Genomic DNA, 18230 nt, shown 5'->3' with positions numbered 1-18230 from the left:
TAGAACGGGTACCGTATTGGTGGGGTGCCTAAGACCGAGAGAAGGGAGACAGGGAGGGTGGTGTGGAAGTTAGCCAAGCAGACCGGAGGGGAGGGGTTCTGGGCAGAAGAAACAGCATGGTGACCAGGGCAGGGAAATGTGAAACAGCAGGATGAGTCCTGGGGAACTGCAAAGATCAAGTACAAAGAGGTGAGTGAGTGTGGACAGCTTGCAGGAAGGGCCAGGGGATGGGGGGTGCTTGGTGCTATGTTAGGGAGTCTTCTGGAGAGTTTTAAGCAGGGAGGAGAGATACCCCTATTTGCAGTTAGAAGACATGTATATCTCCTCCCTCGAACACAGTGTGAGATCTTGGACAATAGGACCTAACTCCTTCATTCTGTGGGCTCAGGTGTGGCCCAGCATAGGCTGGTGTTCATTTGAATTGAAGAGATGGGGTCAGCTCTCCTGGCTGGGCTGGTATTTCGATTTGACTGGCCTGGCCAAAGGGGTGGCCCACCAGTCACATGTCTTCTTAAGTCATCTCTGTTTAGAACCACCGTTGACATAGGAAAAAGGCACGGGGCCAGGCTGGCCTACCAAGCCTACCCAGTCCTGACAATTTTTTCCCCCAAATTTAAGTGTTTTCTTAGGGTTTAAGAAAAGATGACAAGTTAGGGAAGATGTGGATGGTTTTAAAGTAAAGTTTAAAATCTGGGCTTCTTTCTGATTCTCCTCCATGTCCAAACATCTAGCGTCAAGGGATTTGGACCAAAATATTCTTGGGGAAAGCATTCTCTCAGAGTTTGTGGGCAAGGCAAATCTGCCCTCCTAGCCCCACAAAAAGAATCCTGCAGGCTGGAGCGTGGGACCAACCTCAGAAGGCCCAGTGAGGTCTTGGACAAAGTCTAGGGGAGATTGGCTTTCCCCTCCCCCACTGGTCAATCAGGAAGACGTCCTCTCTGGACAGAGTCACAGCTGACCCATAAAACCTGACATTGAAAATTACATATTTAATTCAAGCTGAAGTAAATGAACAATTTGGACAATCCCGATGTCTTCTTCAATGATTGTGTGTTTATCTGCAGCATTTCAAAACATAATTAGCCGGCATGATTTCATGGTTCAGTAATGAGTACTCGTAAAGCATTTCCTTTGTTTTCTTTGTGTTTTACTAAAAAAAAAACAAACCCCGATGCTAATGAGCATTCTTACAGAGGGCAGCGTCTTTGCCCTTCTATCCTTCAGAATAATCAGAGATAGCCTTTTTTAAGCAGTTACCATGTGCCAGGCTCAGTGTTTAGATGAATTATCTCATTTAATTCTTCCAAGAACCCTGCAATCTAATTAGACTTGACCCTGGCACAACACGGGTTTGAACTGCACAGATCCACTAATACATGGATATTTTTTTTTGATAAATACGGTATAGTGTGATAAATGTATTTTTTCTCCCTTATGCTTTTCTTCATAGCATTTCCTTTGCTCTAGCTTTCTTCGTTGTAAGAACAGAGTAATAGTGCACATAACACACAAGGTATGTGCTAACTGACTATGTTCTCAGTAAGGCTTCTGGTCAACAGTCAGTTATTAGAAGTTTAGCTTGGGGGATTTTCAGCTGTATAGGGGGTGCAACCCTCCCGTTGCTCAAGGGTCAACTGTATAGCTGAATAGTGTTATGATTCCTGAAAGACAAGGGGGAAAAGTTACCTTTAAAAGTTAGGAAATCCTTCAGGGCCGCCTGGGTGGCTCAGTGGGTTAAGCGCCTGACTCTTGAGCTCAGGATCATGAAATCAAGCCCCCCATTAGGCTTCACACTGGGTGTAGAGCCTACTTAATAATAATAATAATAATAATGAATAAATAAATAAAAGTTAGGAAATCCTTCAAAGATGAGGCAGCTAGAGAGGATTAGGCAGTCTGCCTCCAGAGCTGGTGCCCTTGGCCAGCATCAGCCCTTCCCTCCTAGAACCTTCTTGGATTCATAGCAGAGAGGTGGCCTGAGGAAACTCATCTGCTTGCTTAAGGAACCACCCTTTTTAATTCCCCGCAGCTCTACAGATGTTCCAGATATAAAATATCCTGGTTGCCCCGGTGTCCTGATTTATTTGATTCATGTGGCCTCAACCTCTACAGACTGAGGACTAGGTGCCCCAGAAAGAGGGCACTGAAGCAAAGAGTGCGTAATAACACATTTTGGGGGTGTGCCATCCCAGGTCAGAAGGAGTGAAGTAGGCAGGTGGGCAGGCAGGGAAGGAAGGAAGGAAAGGAAATCCAGTGCGGCGTGTCCACTCCGTTGGCCACAGCTTTCCAGGGAATAGAGCCAACTGCTTGGTCACACAAGATACACTTGAGAGGGCCATATGGAACCATGGACGGGGAAAGGGGGGTGGGTTATCTATCTACCGGGTCTCTCCAGACCCTGGTCTCTCCTTGATCAAAGGTCATACCGTAGGGAGTCACCCCTACCACACATGGAAGTTGTGCACCTGGGCCCCTCCCGACAGCTGCTGGGGGCATCAGATCCCACTCCCCACTGTGTGGGGCTTCATCCGAGTACGGGATTGAAGGTGGGAGGGAAACCTCTGGGAGTCTGGTCAGGCTGGGCTTGGCCTCCACTGCTGCTGGGGCCCCATGCAAGGTGGACATGAAGGGAGGCCACACTAAGCTCAGCCTTACCTTGAGGGAGGCTGACGTGGCCATCATGTTAGGACATGGGACGAGGGTGGCCATCGCCACCCTCTCCACTGAGCAGTGTGGTGAGCCAGGTGGAGCCACGGAATACAGGAAAGTATATAAACAGGATCCAAGACAGTCCACCCCTTGCGTTATTCGGAATTACTCTCATCCTTCTATGATACTTGGATCTAACTTGAGAACAAAATGCCATCAGTTTGAGAGTGAAGATTCACGTTCAAGTTTTGAAGTGGTTAATTGTAACACCCTAAAAAGACACAGAGGATTAGCAAGCCAGGCTGTGGTCCCCCTGCTGGAGCTGGTCTTAGGGTCACCATTGACATTCATCACCTCCCCCCACCCACACTTCCCATTCCAGAAGTCTATGGCTGGCTCTTCAGCTGGTCTGGGGTTCTTCCCTGAAGGGTCTGTGCATGTTGCAATTGTCCATCCACAGTCATCTCTGAGGAGAGAAGTCTCTACCAGCTTGGGCTGCCGAAACAAAATACCACAGGGTGGGTAGCTTCAAGAACAGAAATTAAGTTTTTCACCATTCTGAAGGCTGGAAGTCCCAAGAGACAGGTCCAGCAGAGTCAGCTTCTGGCGAGAGCTCTCTTCTTGACTCATTGATGGCTGCCTTGTCTTCTCGTGGCCTTTCCTCTGAATAGGAGAGAAAGAGAGAGAGAGGCAGAGACAGAAAGAGAGAGAGAGAGAGGAGAGCTCTGATTTCTCTTCCTCTTCTTATAAGGACCTGAATCCTATTGGATTAGGGCCCCATCCTTATGGTTTCATTTAACCTTAATTTTCTCCCCAAAGCCCTATCTCCAAATACAGTCAGATCAGGGGGTAGGGCTTTAACCTACGAATTTGGGGGAACACATTCAGTTTGTAGCACCAGTCATACTGTGCCCCGTGCCCACTGTGTAACCGCAAGCCTAGATCTTCATGGCAATAAAGGACGATCAGCCCACAGTACAGCAGCTCCTCTCTGACAGCTGCCTCACTGGCACAAGGAGCCCGAGGCCCCTGGCAGTAGTTACAGCTTCTGGTCTAGTGGAACCCTTACTCTGTTCAGTGCAGAAACAGAAGCACAGAGTGACAGTTGGGCTCAGAGGGGCCGATCCTACTTCCACTCCCAGATTTGTGTATTCTAGCTGTGGGAGACACGTCTATGGACTCACACTTCATTCAGGAGAACAATGCCCTAACCCTGCAAGCCACTGTCTCCAAGGTGAGGCTATGGCTGAACCTTCAGCAGACCGTGTCATCATTCCAGAAACACTAGGCTGGCCAGAGAGAGAGGCTGGTTGACCTCCACAGCATGTGTCATCCTGTCCACCTAGTCGCCCAGAGCCTCCTTGGCAATGATGCTCTCTGGTGAGTATTAATATGGGGCAGAAACATCCATACCCCTTGTGTCTACTCCCATCGTTCATGCCTTTACTGTTTACCTGACCTCTGTGCCCCTGGATTTCTACTCTTGTTCTTTGCATGCTCTTAAACACCTACCCTGCACAGGAGCCCGTGTATGTCTGCACTTGCAGCCCCCTCGCCTTCCACCCTTGCATGGGGATGTAATGCAACAGTGCTGTTCCCAACTAGCACCAACATATTGTGTTGACCTGGGTGTCAATGAGGCCCTGGTCCTTTCTTCCTCCAACAGATTGGCATACGAAAGCCCCACTTTGAGACTCTGGGTACAAGTGAAGAGCTTCCATAGAGGTGGGTGGGAGAAGGATCTGAAACACGTGTTTAGGTAATTGACCACTTCCTTCTGGACTTGTTAGAGCCTGGTCCTAAGCTTACCATGCCTGTCACATGTCAGATCGCTGCTGGGTCCTGCCTGATCCTCGGTCTCAGTGGTATTTGCATGCCCTTCAGAGGAGCCCAGCCTCCCTTTCAATCAATAGGCTCTGCACTGTGAAAAAACGCAGATAATTTTCCATTGCAGTAGCTGATGTCATCTTTTTGCTCTAATGTTCTTGATTATTTTAAAGAAAATTCATACAAATTGAGCCATTACCTTGTCAACTCTCTATCGATCTCATCCCTAGCAACACCATGACCCACTAGCCATTGACATAGACACCTATGGCTCAAGGCACCCTAATTGCCACTCCAGTTTTGCTTTCCACTTGGTAATTGGGTCCCCTTTGCCTCTTGTGACTTACTAGGCCAGCTGGCCTTTGATAGCAGCGAGTCAACATCGCCACCATGTCCCATCATTGAAGCCGGCCTTCAGAGGATTGCCACGACTGAGCTTCTCAAAGACGCTGGTGCTTTCCCCACCAGGCCTTTCCTTTCCGGCTCAATGAAGGGCCATCCCAGGAAACACAGCCAAGTGGTAGACTCTCGGGTCTGATGATTCTAATAGTCCCAGCTCTCTCTGGGCCTTCTGTTCCTTTTTCGACATTGTGCCAAAGAAGTTATGGCATCTCACCGTATTTCCTAAAGGCTTTCGTCATGAGAACAAGAGCCATGTTGCAAGGCGACTGCTGCAATTAGGTCATCCCTTGCTCTCCAGGCCAGGAGGAGCTGTTACATTCTGACAGAGGGGGACAGAGGTGCTTCTACCAGCCAGCAGATTTGGGGAGATTTGGGGGGTCCAAGATTTTCCGGGCTTGGCACCCAAATGTCTCTATTCCAGATCCTGAGGTCCAAGTCCTTCCCTATCAGAGCTCTGACGTGGACATAGGACAACTGTGTGGCTGTAAGCTTAGTCTCCTTTGCAGCCTGGCTGCCATACAACCAGCTCCTGAGTCGGATTGTCAAAAGAGAAGAGAGACCTCAAAGCGTTCACCAGTGAGCCTTCAGCTGGCAAATGTCTTCCATGAGCCTGTCATCATCTCTCCAAAAATCCTCCAGCACCGTCAGAAACCATCCAACCCCACAGTCCTTACGAGGATCATTTCCCTCACATGGTCCAAGTACAGCAGCCATGTGACCTCTCAAAGCATCGCTTCCTGCCTGCATCTCATTCCAAGTAGCCGCGGGTGAAGCTTTAGAAATTGTGACATCACATTTAAAAAAATAATAATAAGTAAATCAATCAATCAATCAATCAATAAAAGGGATGGATCTTGACCCAAAAAAAAGCTGTTGGAATTAATTAGTGACTTTAGTAAAGTGGCAGGTTACAAAATCAACTTACAGAAATCAGATCTAATGTGCAGTATAAGGAAAAGTGTCAACAATACTGCACTATAATGAAGTAATGTGATAAGTATTGCTTCAATGGCAATCATATTACAATACATAAATGTGTCAAAGTAACATGCTGTACACCTTAAATTTATAAATTGTAACATGTCAAATTTATCAAAGAAAAATAATACATATGGATCCCACAAAAAAAAAAGAAAGAAATTGTGACATCACCATATGTCACGTAGGACCCTATTTTTGCCAACAGTAATGGGGCCCCTATTGCCTTCAAACAGATGGGAAACCCAGCTCCCACATCCCATCCTGAAGCTCTGCTTTCTGGGGCCACTTGTGGTACCCACTGTCCGTAGTTCCTGGGGACACAGAGAATGAAGGGATGCTTGCCTGCAGAAACTTTACTGAGGGATACAACCCTCTGGTAACAAAAATAAGGGGGAAAGGGGAGGGAAGCAAGCAAGGAGGGAAGGAAACACAAGGTTGTGTGTTTTTGAGCGGGCCACTTCTTCAGAAGGAAACACTGCCAGTCATGCCTCCCAGGCATCTCCTGGCAGGGCAGATGAGACCACTGCAATCAGGACAGGGCACTTCCGAGCAGAGTTACCTGGCCCCCTGTAGGCAGATCCCAGGTACTGTGCTTTGGGTTGCCATCTGAGTCCAGAAAGGGTGAGAGGAACCAGAGCCCCCCACAGTCCTGCTAGGTCTTGAGGGGCCCGTGACAGAGCCTGGTCTTTACCATATAGCTGTGATATTCCACAGTGTGAGGAGGGCCAGGAGGCTGTGGGGTCAGGTGACACCCCAGAGGTACACAGATCAGGTCCAGTCCGGGAGTACCGAAGACCAGAATGTACAATACAGGCTTTTCAACACGTAAAACCTGCCCGGGTCCTCCCAAAGAATGGAGCCGCTGTCTGGGGATCAGGACTTCCGAACCCCACTGAGCAGCTGTGCGATCCTGGGCGAGCTCCTCACGTCTCCGAACCTGACACATGGAGCAATTACCTTTATCTCACAGAGCTGTGAGAAGTGCATTAACATGTGATATAAAGAATGTTTAAAAAAAAAAAGATTTATTTGGGGGCGGAGGGGCAGAAGGAGAGAGTCTCAAGCAAACTCCCCACTGAGCAGGGAACCCAGTTCCGGCCTCGCTCTCACGACCCTGAGACCCTGACCTGAACCGAGATTCAGAGTTGGATGCTTAACCGACTGAGCCACCCAGGCGCCCCAAGGACATTTTTTAAGTGGTAAAGAGCTCCATATATAAACATGACAGATTGAAAGATTGAAATCATGAACTGAACAAAATACCCTGACGGGCTTAAGTAGAAAGGCATTAAGATAATCAGTGTTCTTTTGACCTCAGCCGACAAATAGTGGCTCAGTGTTGTGACACATTCTCCTGCTTCAAACTATGGGTGAGAGAAAGTCACCCCGGGAAGCCCCATCTCCAGCGTTTTCTTCCCATGCCTCTTCCCTCCAAGATGGTCCCTCCAGGATGGTTGCCTGTTGTATACCCAGCCTCAAATGCTCTGTCAGGCACTAGTGCTTACGGACACTCTTCAAGGAATGAATGAATGAATGAATGAATGAATGAATGAATGAATNCCTCTTCCCTCCAAGATGGTCCCTCCAGGATGGTTGCCTGTTGTATACCCAGCCTCAAATGCTCTGTCAGGCTCCTAGTGCTTAGGGACACTCTTCAAGGAATGAATGAATGAATGAATGAATGAACAACAAGTATTTCCACATCGTTGCCCCAGGGGTTCCTAACACTTGGAATGCTCTCCCACTCCCCAGAGGTCATTTTACCCTGGAAGCCTTGGCTGCCCCCTCCCTCATCTTCATTCCTGTCCCCTGCTTACAGTGCAGGCCCCTTTCTCACACCACAGCCCTAGAGGGCAGAATGGCTGATTCCATGATCTGTGTCCCTGACCCGACCCCCAGCTTTTGTCCAAAGGCACAGAGTCCCCCATTCACAGTTGTCCCCCTGCATCTCCGAGGCTCAGAAGTAGCTTACAGAATTTACACGGAGAGCAGGCTTGGGTCCGCACTCTGCACGAAAGAGGTCCCTAGGAAACTGGTCTGAAAACTGTCTGCTGACCAGTTGGTACTTAGATTGTGTGTTTATGTCACTTATGGTGCCCACGGAGACTGAGAAAAGAACTGAATAAATGTTTTTTCAGGGAATAAACGATGGTGTCTGACTCTCCACTCTTAGTCCCCAGCCCCTGGTTCCCTCCCTCGCCCAACCTAAAAATAGGATTCTTCGTGCCTCCGCGGGACCTTCTGGAAGGCCACTCCATCGGTCAAAGCGCTTCCTAAGCGCTGACACCCGAGCTGCAGAGCGGCATACCTCTGGGAGGCCAGGGGCCGCGGGTTTGAGAGAAACGTGGCAGGCTACTTCGCTACCGACTTGTTGATAATCTTGCCTCCAGCAGAGGAGCTGGACATGGTTGAGGTGGAGAGGTCCTCCCCAGGGCCCTAGGCAACTCCCTCCAAGCCGCAGCGTGTGGTCGGAGAGGTCCTCGTGCTGAGACCACAGAAGGGACAACAGGGCTCTTGGCCCCGGGTGGGCCATCTTGCACCTTGGTGCCCCGACACCCAGGGGAGCCTGCCCTTTGGAATGGGGCGGGGGAGGGGAGACAGTCCCCAAGGACGGAGCGCAGAATGGGGTCTCCACGAGTCGGTCCTTGCCCCCTTCCTGCCCCCGCGGAGAAACTTGGGGGGAGGGCCAGCGTAGAGCAAGACCCCCTGGAGCTGGGAGTCTTCTTCCTCGCGGGTGAAGAAATAAATTATTAAGCGCCCAATACACAATAGCCTCGCTAGATGGAGACGAGGAATCACTGCAGCGGCGCTGGCGGCGGCGGCGGGAGCGCGGGCGGGAGCGCAGCCCGGGGCGGGAGGCGGGCGAGGCTCTGGCGAGGCTCACGTCTGTTTTCCTTTTTCGTGCATTATTTATTTCGCCTCCGCCCGCGGCCCTGCTGCCCGAACGGGCGCCGCGCCCGGCCCCGGCTCGGCAGCCCGCTCGGCCCCAGCCGCGCGCAAACTTTTGCTCCAGTGCCCGGCGCTCCTCCCCGGCATGTGAAGCCCCCGGGCGCCCGCGCAGTCGTCAGGGTGAGGACTGAGGCCCCGCCTAGAGGGCGGGGGACCGGGGAGGCGGCTGGCTTTAAATGGGGGCCGTCCGGCGGCTCCGGAACAGTCTGCCGCGGGGGGAGCGCGGACCTCCCCTCCCCGCGCCGAGGATCGGCTGGGGCCGCCGCCAGGCAAGGTGGCGTGAGGCCCTGGAGGGGTGCGGGTGGAAAGGGAGACCAGGGGGAGGCTCACGCCCTGAAGCGGGAGGCCGGGGCTCGGGAGAGCGCGCGAGGGCAAATGGGGTGCGCACGGAGGTGCCTATGTTGCAGTGTGCGCAGTGAGGGCCGGCGGGGCAGAGAGGGCGTACGCAGCGTGTGATTTCCTGGTGCTGTGCATGCAGGGTCAGCGACTCTGCGTGCAGCCAGGAGTCGGTGGGTGTGCACGGCCGTTTCTGTGGGTGCGCAGGCAGGGTGAGAGGTGCCCGCCGGGTTTGAAGTGTGCTCACAGTGGGAGTGAGTTGTGCACGGCTGGGGAGGTTTCTGAGGAGATGCACTGGGCTCGGTTAGGTGTGCTTGGCTGTTTCTGGAGGTGTGCATGGAGTCAAAGTGTGCACGCAGGAATTCTGGGGGTGTGCACGGGGCCAAGGGATACACCTAAGGTTCTGGGGGTGTGCACCGGGGTTGAGGGTTCTGGGATGCCGGCTTCTGTGAGTGTGCACGAAGGGTCAGTGAATGTGCAAGCTGGAGTGAAGGGGCAGCCTTGGTTTATGAGGGTGCCCCAGGGTGCGGGGCGTGCCCGCCCAACCCGGAAGGCTACGTGTGCGGGTGCGCGCGGGCGATGGTGCCCGTGCGGCGCCCGCCTTACCCGGGCTTTGCTCCCCTGACAGTTCGCCCCCGAGAGCGCTGGTGCCACGGGCCGAGATGCTCCTCCGGGACTTGGTGCTGCGCGGTGGCTGCTGCTGGCCCTCACTGCTGCTGCACTGCGCGCTCCACCCGCTCTGGGGCTTCATGCAGGTGAGCGGTGGTGGGGTGGTGTGGGCTCCGCGGGCTAGAGGACCTCCTCCCAGGCAGGACTGGGCGGGGGGCGGGTGACACTTCACTCCCACGACTCTGGCTTCCTGCATTGCTCCTGGCGAGAGCTTAGGAAAAGAAAAGGTGCATGCCCTCCCACTCTCCCTACCTCTCCATACTCTGGCCCTGAAAAGATCTGGAAAAACTCTGGGGTAGGCCTTAGTCCTGGCCTGCTAAGGCCCACAGGACAGGGCCTTGGAACAGAGAGGGCTTGGGAGTGCCTTCTTGATGATAACATTCTGTTGCAGAAATGTGGGGAAAGAAACCTTAGAGCTTTTACAAAGTTAGAAAGAAAATGATCCCAAGAATGATACATTCTTTATTTCCCACCAGAATCACTAGTAAACTTCTACTTAGTCTTCTGGAACTGGGCTTCCCAACAGCTGGGGCTGTGTTCCCTGTAGGCAGGAGAGTTGGGGATGTGGACAGGTTGGGCATGGTGGCCCCCGGTGGAGCTGTAGGAAGAAACTGTCCATCTCTAAGGATTGCCTGGGGCTTTACCCCTCACTCTGGGACCCCGAGACCCTAGGGCACAGGCCAGGTGGCCACCAGCTGGAGTGACATCTGTTAGGGTCAGATGGCATGGCCCCTGGTACCTTCCAGAATGTCCACCGTCAGTGGTACAGTGGAGTGGTGAAATGGACTTTGGTGTCAGCTCTGCATTTTGAGCCCCAGCTCTGTCCCTCACCGGCTCAGGACTTGAGGCAATGCCTCTCCGAGCGTTGGTTTCTTGTTCCTCCCTGTGCTATTGTAAGTACTTGATGAGATCAGGCAAGCAAAGCTTGCCTAGTGCAGCACCTGGACCATAGTAAACACTCGTTGGTGGCTGTGGCTGCCGTGACCCACACTAGGGATAGTCGTGCGGCTCTTCCATCTGGATGGCTGGCTACCGTCTTGATCACGACAGAGCCTGTTGGAGATTTTTGAATTTTCAGCCACAGGCATTGGATGACATTTTTACTGTTTTGAGCATTGAAATCCCCAACTCCGGAGGTTTTCCGGCTTCAGGTTCTTCTGGTAGCATTTTGGGGGTTGGGGATCTTTCAGATGGTTGCCCTGAGGAGGGGGGCGATCAACCAAAGAAGAGGGGATAGGGTGAGACCGCTCGCCTGTCTGCCGCGGTCCTTGAGCTGCCCCAAGCCATGGGGCCCCACGGGGAACCAGCTGTGCGTCCTGCTCGGATGGTGGCCCGGGTGACCACTGGGGAGCACCAGGGACTTTCAGGCTGGAAGGAGAGTGGTGGTTGAGCAGGTGGTCGGCCAGAATCCGCACCCCACCACCAGTCCAGCCCCAGGCTCGTCTTCTGCTCTGGCTTCTCTGGCTTGCCTCTGTCTCCATCACGATTGTTTTCCTTCCGGAATTGACAGCTTTGTTTAATGTGTGAAACAGCAGTTATTAAACTCAGCTGTGCCTCCTCGGGATTCCGGATTTTGTCACTTCTAAACACTTGGGCGGCTTGGGACCAGCTTCCCTCGTGCAACTTTTAGTTGAACCTCTGATGTGAAGTTCACTTCGTTTTTCTATTCATCCGTTTAGTTTTCCCTAACACTCCTAGAGAGCAAGGTGACGTTGCTGTCAGTCTCCGAGGCTGGCATTCCGTGGCGTGAACTAGCAGGATTCAAACAGCAGACCCACTGCCTCCCCGCCGTCACCACCAAAAGAAATAATTTTGTGAATGCAGCTCAGTTTGGGGGCAATGCCCTTCAGCCAGGCAGTGCTTACCCAAGCATGCGGTGCGCGCACGCGTGTGTGTGTGTGTGTGTGTGTGTGTGTGTTTCAGATGCTGTTACTCTATACAAATCAATTTTCGTGAAAATCAATTAGAAAAGGAGTCCTCCAGACAAGTAAAATGGGCAAAATGTTGGCAGGAAGCTCTGGAAAAATTAATCTACAAATGATAAGGGACTGAGAAGCCAAGGGAAGTGGGGCTTTGGAATGGATGGATCTGGTTTTTAAGGGAAAGAGCTGACTCCAGGAGAACAGAGGGGAGAAGAGAAAGATATAAGTACACGAGGGCCATGTATTTCCCTCTAAGGGGAGAGGTTGAAATCTGGCACATCATAGGAGTTTTCCTGAATATAGAGAAAGAACTCAGAGCTATCTGTGCTTTCGTAAACATTTTGCCAGAAGAATCCCCCAAAGTTGTAAACATTTGCAAGAGTGAGATCAGCGTTTCAAAGAGCTGTAATTAATAGGGTAATTGGTGAAGCAAGAGACCTGTGGTCCCCCCAAAGCACCAGGTTCCCACCTTGAAATCAGCCTGAAGCCTCTGGCTGCTGCCCAGAGGAACAGAAACATAATCATTAAAATTGGATGACATTTAAATTGCCACAAGGTTGGGGGGAGGCATTCCCTAGCCTTCCCCCTTTCTTCTTTAATATGGCTTGAATTGAGATTTTGAGCTTTTGTGATTTAGGGTTCTTCTAAGTTCACTTCCAGATGATTCCTTTTTTGCAAGCAAAGAGGATGACAGGCTGGTAAATTTATTAGGTGTGACAGGAGTGTGTCTCATCAAGTTACTGTGGTGCTGGCCTGTCTCCATAGAAGATGCCAGAAGCCATCATCTTTGTGGGCGTCCTCTAGGGAGACAGGCTGTGATCCGGGCCAGTGGGTCTCTGTGTGCTGAAGGGCAGCCACCAGCAATGCTGAGCTCCTCCTATGATCAGTCACTATAGCTTGGCTTATCTCGTCTGTAGCATTTATTGGGCACCTACTGTTTGCCAGCCCCTTTGTTAAGTGCAAGGGACTTAGTGGTCCCTGGCCTTGCAGCACTGACAATCTGGCACTGGAGAGAAAATTGAGCAATTATAGGCAAGAGAACTCAGCAGGAGCAGACGGCTTGGGGACGAGACCTGTTGGAAGAGTCAGAGAAGGCTCACAGAGGTAGTGCTGCGGCTACAGCATGAACAAGGACAAGATAGGTGCAGGATGCAGGTATGAATGAAGTGTCCAGGCAGAGGGAGTAGCCCCGAGGCCAGAGGAGAGAATGGGGCATTGGAAAAACCCGGGTGAGGGAAGTCCCAGATAAGGCCACTGTTGTAAGGCACTAACATAATGCCTTACAGTTTGGACACGATCCTGAGGGCTATGGGAGCTGTTGAAGGTTTTAAGCAAGAAATGACACAGTGTCAGACTGGCATTTTAGAAATCTCGGTCCAGCCCCAGCAAAAAGATGGATTTGGGGAGGTCGGGGTGAGGCAAGGGGGCAAATATGCTGGGGAAGGGAGGGTTGCCAAATTTAGGCAGGTAGAGATATAGGACATCCAGTTGAATTTGAATTTCAAATAAACAACACCTCATGGCTTTAGTATAAGTATATCCCATCCAATATTTGGGATATACTTATACTAAAAATTGTTGTTTCTCTAAAATTTAACAAGGGGTCCTCTATTTTATCTCATAGTCCTAGGTGAGAGGCAGGTGCTGCCTGGTGGAGATATGATGGTGTCCTGGTTTAGGGTGGTAGTGGTGGGAATGGGGAGAAACTGATGGGCACAGGGACTATTCAGGAGGTAACATCAACTAAACCAGAAAGCTGCATTTACTGGCGAGGAGTGAGTGGGAACATGGAGCGCGATGGCCACTGGACCACAGTGGCAGGTACCAAATCCAGGTGACTGTGGGACTTACCTGTGCCTTAACCCACTCTCCACGACAGCAGCATTGACAAGATTCTGGCCCCAGGGCAATACTGCAGAGCAGGGGCGGGAAGGCAGGGGACAGCAAAACTGGACGAAAAGTGGTCGCAGGAAGTCATGATGTCAGCTTCTGTTCTGTGAGCTTTAAGCAAGTTGTTGACCTCTCTGAGCCTCTGCTCCTGCTTAGTCAAGTCCAACCAAGAGCAGGTGGCTTCCGGGAAAGTTCCTTCTCCCTGTGGGACTCCCCAAGATCCAAACCAAGCAAGCCAGGCATTGAGACAAGCTCTCAATGCTGAGGTCTCCTCTCAACTGGTCTAAATACAACACTGCTAATCCACAGAACCCCCAAGGGGACCTAGAGTTGGGGAGCAGAATAGATGCTGTGTTTCTCCACTGGTGGGCAGACCATCCCCCAACACATCTTTTCATTGTGTACCAACTAAATGGAGGGCCCTGTGAAATCTTAGTACGTTACTTAGCCTCGCTGGGCCTGCCCCCCACCCATAAGCGTCCATGATAAATAGCACTTGCCTCTCTCACTTATCCTCATGGTGGAACGAGAGCCGTGGCTCACACACAGTAGGGCTCAGGAAGGCACACTGGGTTAGGACTAAGGAAGCGCAGTCCCACCCACCTGCCTGCCCCATGACACTCGAGGCTCAGTACAGGGAGCAGACATTACAAAACAGTGGGCAAAGTGCCCCAGAGATTACAGGGTGAAGCAGCAGCCGGCGGGTAGATCCAATGTGATGGGTGGGGGGTGGGGAACATGGGGTTCCGGAAGTTGGCAAGTGGATTAAAGTCTGAGTAACCAACTGTCAGTTAAGAGTGGCTCAGTGGCCACAGGCTTGTGCTGGACCAAACTCCAGTGAAGGGCCCCAAGTGGGTCCCGCCCCTCAGGAAGGAAGACGGACGCCCCAAATGGGATATTTTTGTGAGGGTGATTGGTTAAGCAGTTGTGCCCACTCCCATTCCAGTGGGGCCATAATCTGAGAGACCAAGGAACCATAGTTTTTTTTAAATGCCATGCTCTCCTTCATTCCCTCCCCCGTCAGCCTTGAAGCTTGGCCCCGGCTTCCCTGCCGATAATTTTATAGCATTAAGCTCTCGTATACATCGGTGCCCTTATATCCTCTCACAAAAATGGGTCATCGTGTTAAGCCAGGTTAAGCAGACGTGCTCCTCTCGAACTCTCTCATACGTTGCCACTCGGAGAGGGTCCTTGGTTTGGCAGTGGCATTACTTGACGACATTTGCACACGGGTAGAGTCCAGCAGAAAAGCGACCTTGGAGGCCAGCGTTGGCAGAATGGAGCCTTTGAGCAACCCCCCCGGTGGTCTTAGAAGGTCGGAACCGGGAGGAGGGTGGAACCAGGAGGAGGGTGGCTCGGTGACCACAGGGGAGCTGACAGGTGTGCTGGTGGAGAAGCCGGTGGGGTACCACATCTGCACAGGGCAGTAGGCATCCCCGTCAGCTAACTAGGAGAGGCTCCCCGTCCAAGGATCTGCTCTTCCCAGTGGGAAATGAGTTGCCTTCGGAGTTTGAAACGCAGTCAGTGGCCCTTTAAGAATACTAAAAGGTGGTAGCAGCAACTTCTCGTCCTGGTAGGTATTAAGTTAGGGCTGTAAATCGGCCCACCTCCTGCTGCGATCACCCAGTGGTCCTCACCCAGCCTGTTCACAGCTGTCGAGTGTGAAGGGACATTGGAGCCCCAGGGGCTCTTCCTTCTGGCCCAGGACACGCTTGGTGGAGGGGCTGCTTTGGCCTCCAAAGGCGGTGTGTAGAATGCCCTTCCCAACGGCAGGCCACATGTGGCTGTCTGCAGAGAAGCTGGGGTTCTGGGTTTCTACTTCCTGGAGAGGATATCCAGAGAAATTACTGTGGGCGTCATTGAGGTGGGGATGCCCACCGACTCTTTCCTTCATGCCTTTACATCCGCTTGTTCCCTGGGACAGACACAGAACCCTAGGCTCGTGGGTTAGGGCACTCTGTCATAGGGAGGGATGCTGGCGGCTTGTCTAAACCCGCAGTGCTCACGCAGGCTGTCCAGTAGGAGTCTAGCCTGGGAAAGTGACACAAAACAGCCATGCCCAGGTCCACCTGCAGAAACTTTGACTTAATCGGTCTTGTGAAAGCGTCAGGCGTGAGTATTTTTTAAAGCTGCCTGGGAGATTCTCGTGTGCAGTCAGGGTTGAGAACTGCTGGTTGAGCCCAGCCCCAACCTTGTTGACAGGTGACGAACTAAGGACTGGTGTTGAAAAAAACACCAGGTCAGGAGTCAAGAGGCGTGGATTCTGGTCCAGTTTTTAATACTCATTCATTCATTCATTGATTCACCAAATACTTATTTGATGCCCGGCATTCCCTTAGTGAGAGAAAATAGAAGGCTGGGCCCCTACCCCTACAGAGCATCTAGTCCAATGGTGAAGACAGGTAGGAATCAGATAATTACCCAAACGTAGGTTTTTGCCCTGCAGAGTGCAGCCTGGTGCCAGGAGAGCCTATAAAAGGAGATCTGACCTCGTCAGATGTGCTTCCCTGAGAGCTAATAGGCAAGCTGAGTAATGGACCAAGTCAGAGAAGGTGTGGGAGAACGTTCTGGAACACTGGAGCAGCATACATAAAGGAGGGGTGGGGGTATGTGGCCAGGGTCCAGGGACTAGAAGAAGGGCGCTGAGAGCAGAGCAGAAGCTGAGAGCGTGAAGTGAGGTGGGGCTGGAAACGTCGGCAGCCTCTGGAGCAGAGCCGGGTGGCCACGTGAGCTCCCGAGCTGTGGGCAGGCGCCCAGGGATTGTTAGGAGGATGTGGATGGTTTGGTCCAGTGTGTTTCCCACAAGACCACTCAGGTTGCCTTTGCTCACATGGCCGGGCTGGGGAAGGCTCCTGCCTCCAGATGGGGGCATCTTGGCCCTGCGTGGACATAGGAAGGCTGTCAGGAGCTGTGGGCGGAGAGAAGAGGAGGGCTTGGCCTTGCACTGTACCAAGGAAGACTGCAGGAATGGTTGGCTCAGGCTACTGAGGAGGTAAAATTGGTATCCTGGCACTGCCTGGGGGTGGGAATATTGGGCAGCCTGGGCCTCAGTTCCTTCATTTGTGCCCTAGGGAAATTTAAGAGTTAGCCATCAAATTCTTGTCTCCCTCTTAATACCCAGGTCACATGCCACGGTCTCACAGCTGGTCCCTGGCAGAGCTGGGAGTATAACCTTGGTCTCCTAAACCCACCAGGCCAGCCTCCCACACCACTGTTTCCTTCAAGCTACCCCGACTCCTGCCTTCCTCCCACGGGGTCTGAGGGAAGGATCTCGAGTTCCAGCCTGGCTGGGAGTGGGTGGGGTGGGGCCACTTCTGCTCCCGGTGGCCTCACGGTCTTCTGTCGGGCACCTGCCCATTTCCGCAGGTGACGCACGGTGAGCCCCAGAAGTCCTGCTNGACTCCTCTCCGCCCCAGGTAAGTAAAGGCGCGCTCCGTTTCCGGGGTTCTCTTTGTGTTTTCTGGGCCCAGGAAGAACCCGTGAGCAGAGCAGAGGACAGCTTTGCTTCCTTTGTAATTTTCCACTGGCCAAGCAGGAGGGAAGCCAAGGCCCAACTTTTCCCTGCAGTCTGCAAAACGCCTTTCCCACGGAATGTTCCTGTGAGATGGAGGGGGAAGTTTCTCCAATGGTTAATCAGATAAAAGTCAATCTCCATTTGATGAGTGACTCGGCCTGGATTGTTCTGAAGGCCAGAGCTTGAAAGGGGGGCAGCCACCGGGCTGGGCTTAAAGACCCCTCGGGTGCACATGCTTTCACTTCTCTATTTTAATTCGCACGGGAGGAGGCAATTGGTAACGTGCGGAATTAGAGGCTCTTACTGCCGTTGGTGGCGAGTTCTGCCAGAGACCTCCCTTTCTCTGGTTTGCCTTGATTTCATCTACAAACGGTTTGATTGCCTGGTCATTCAAACAAAGGAGGGCTTCTTTAGCCAGAAATGGCCTCATCCTGACTCGGAGGGGTTAAGTTTCCTGCTCGCAATCGCTAGTGGAGAAGGTCTCTAACAAGAGATTCTGTATTTTGGACGGGTCCCTCCAGGGTCGGCCTGTAACACTGCCTGTGATCATGTGTGACCTACCTCATGAAACACATCTCCGTTGAATTATTCGGGGGCACATTTTAAATAACCTTGACGGTGCTCGTTCTCGAGTAGACTGTGTCTTCAGGCTCCCGGTGTCCAGACGGAGCAACGTTCTGGAGGATCTGTGCTGTTCGGATGCATTTCTGTGTTTTGTCTGCTAGGCCCTTCCCTGTCTCCATTCCTGCCTGACACCTGTGACCCAGTGCTTCTCTGGGTGTGGCCCTCGACATCACTTGAGGCATTTCTTTTTTAATTTATTTATTTTAGAGAGAGAGGGAGAGAGAGCGAGAGAGAGCGTGGGGGGAGGGGCAGAGGGGGAGAGAGAATCCTCAAGCAGGCTCCCCCCACTGAGCGTGGAGCCCAACACGGGGCTGGATCCCAGGACCCTGAGATCCTGACCTGAGCCGAAACCAAGAGTTGTCTGCTCAACCAACTGAGCCCCCCAGATGCCCCGAGGCATTCCTTTTAAAGTGTAGCTCTGGGCCCACTCTAAACCCCCTGGGGCCGTCTTTGGGGTGAGGCTTAGG

At 52.3% G+C, this 18230-nt stretch overlaps 1 protein-coding gene across 1 annotated transcript; it reads left to right on the top strand.

Moving 5' to 3' along the window:
• The first annotated feature begins 8977 nt into the window (after window positions 1–8977).
• PRIMA1 (proline rich membrane anchor 1) lies at window positions 8978–17940 on the top strand. The gene is made up of 4 exons (XM_034643062.1): window positions 8978–9082; window positions 9773–9899; window positions 16992–17041; window positions 17907–17940. The coding sequence occupies exons 1-4, from the start codon at window positions 8985–8987 to the stop codon at window positions 17938–17940; spliced, it is 309 nt and encodes a 102-aa protein (XP_034498953.1). The 5' UTR covers window positions 8978–8984.
• Window positions 17941–18230: the final 290 nt, after the last annotated feature.

This window comes from Ailuropoda melanoleuca, chromosome 14 (genome assembly GCF_002007445.2).
Source record: "Ailuropoda melanoleuca isolate Jingjing chromosome 14, ASM200744v2, whole genome shotgun sequence".
NCBI classification, from domain to species: domain Eukaryota; kingdom Metazoa; phylum Chordata; class Mammalia; order Carnivora; family Ursidae; genus Ailuropoda; species Ailuropoda melanoleuca.
This window is presented reverse-complemented; position numbering and strand designations above follow the sequence as displayed.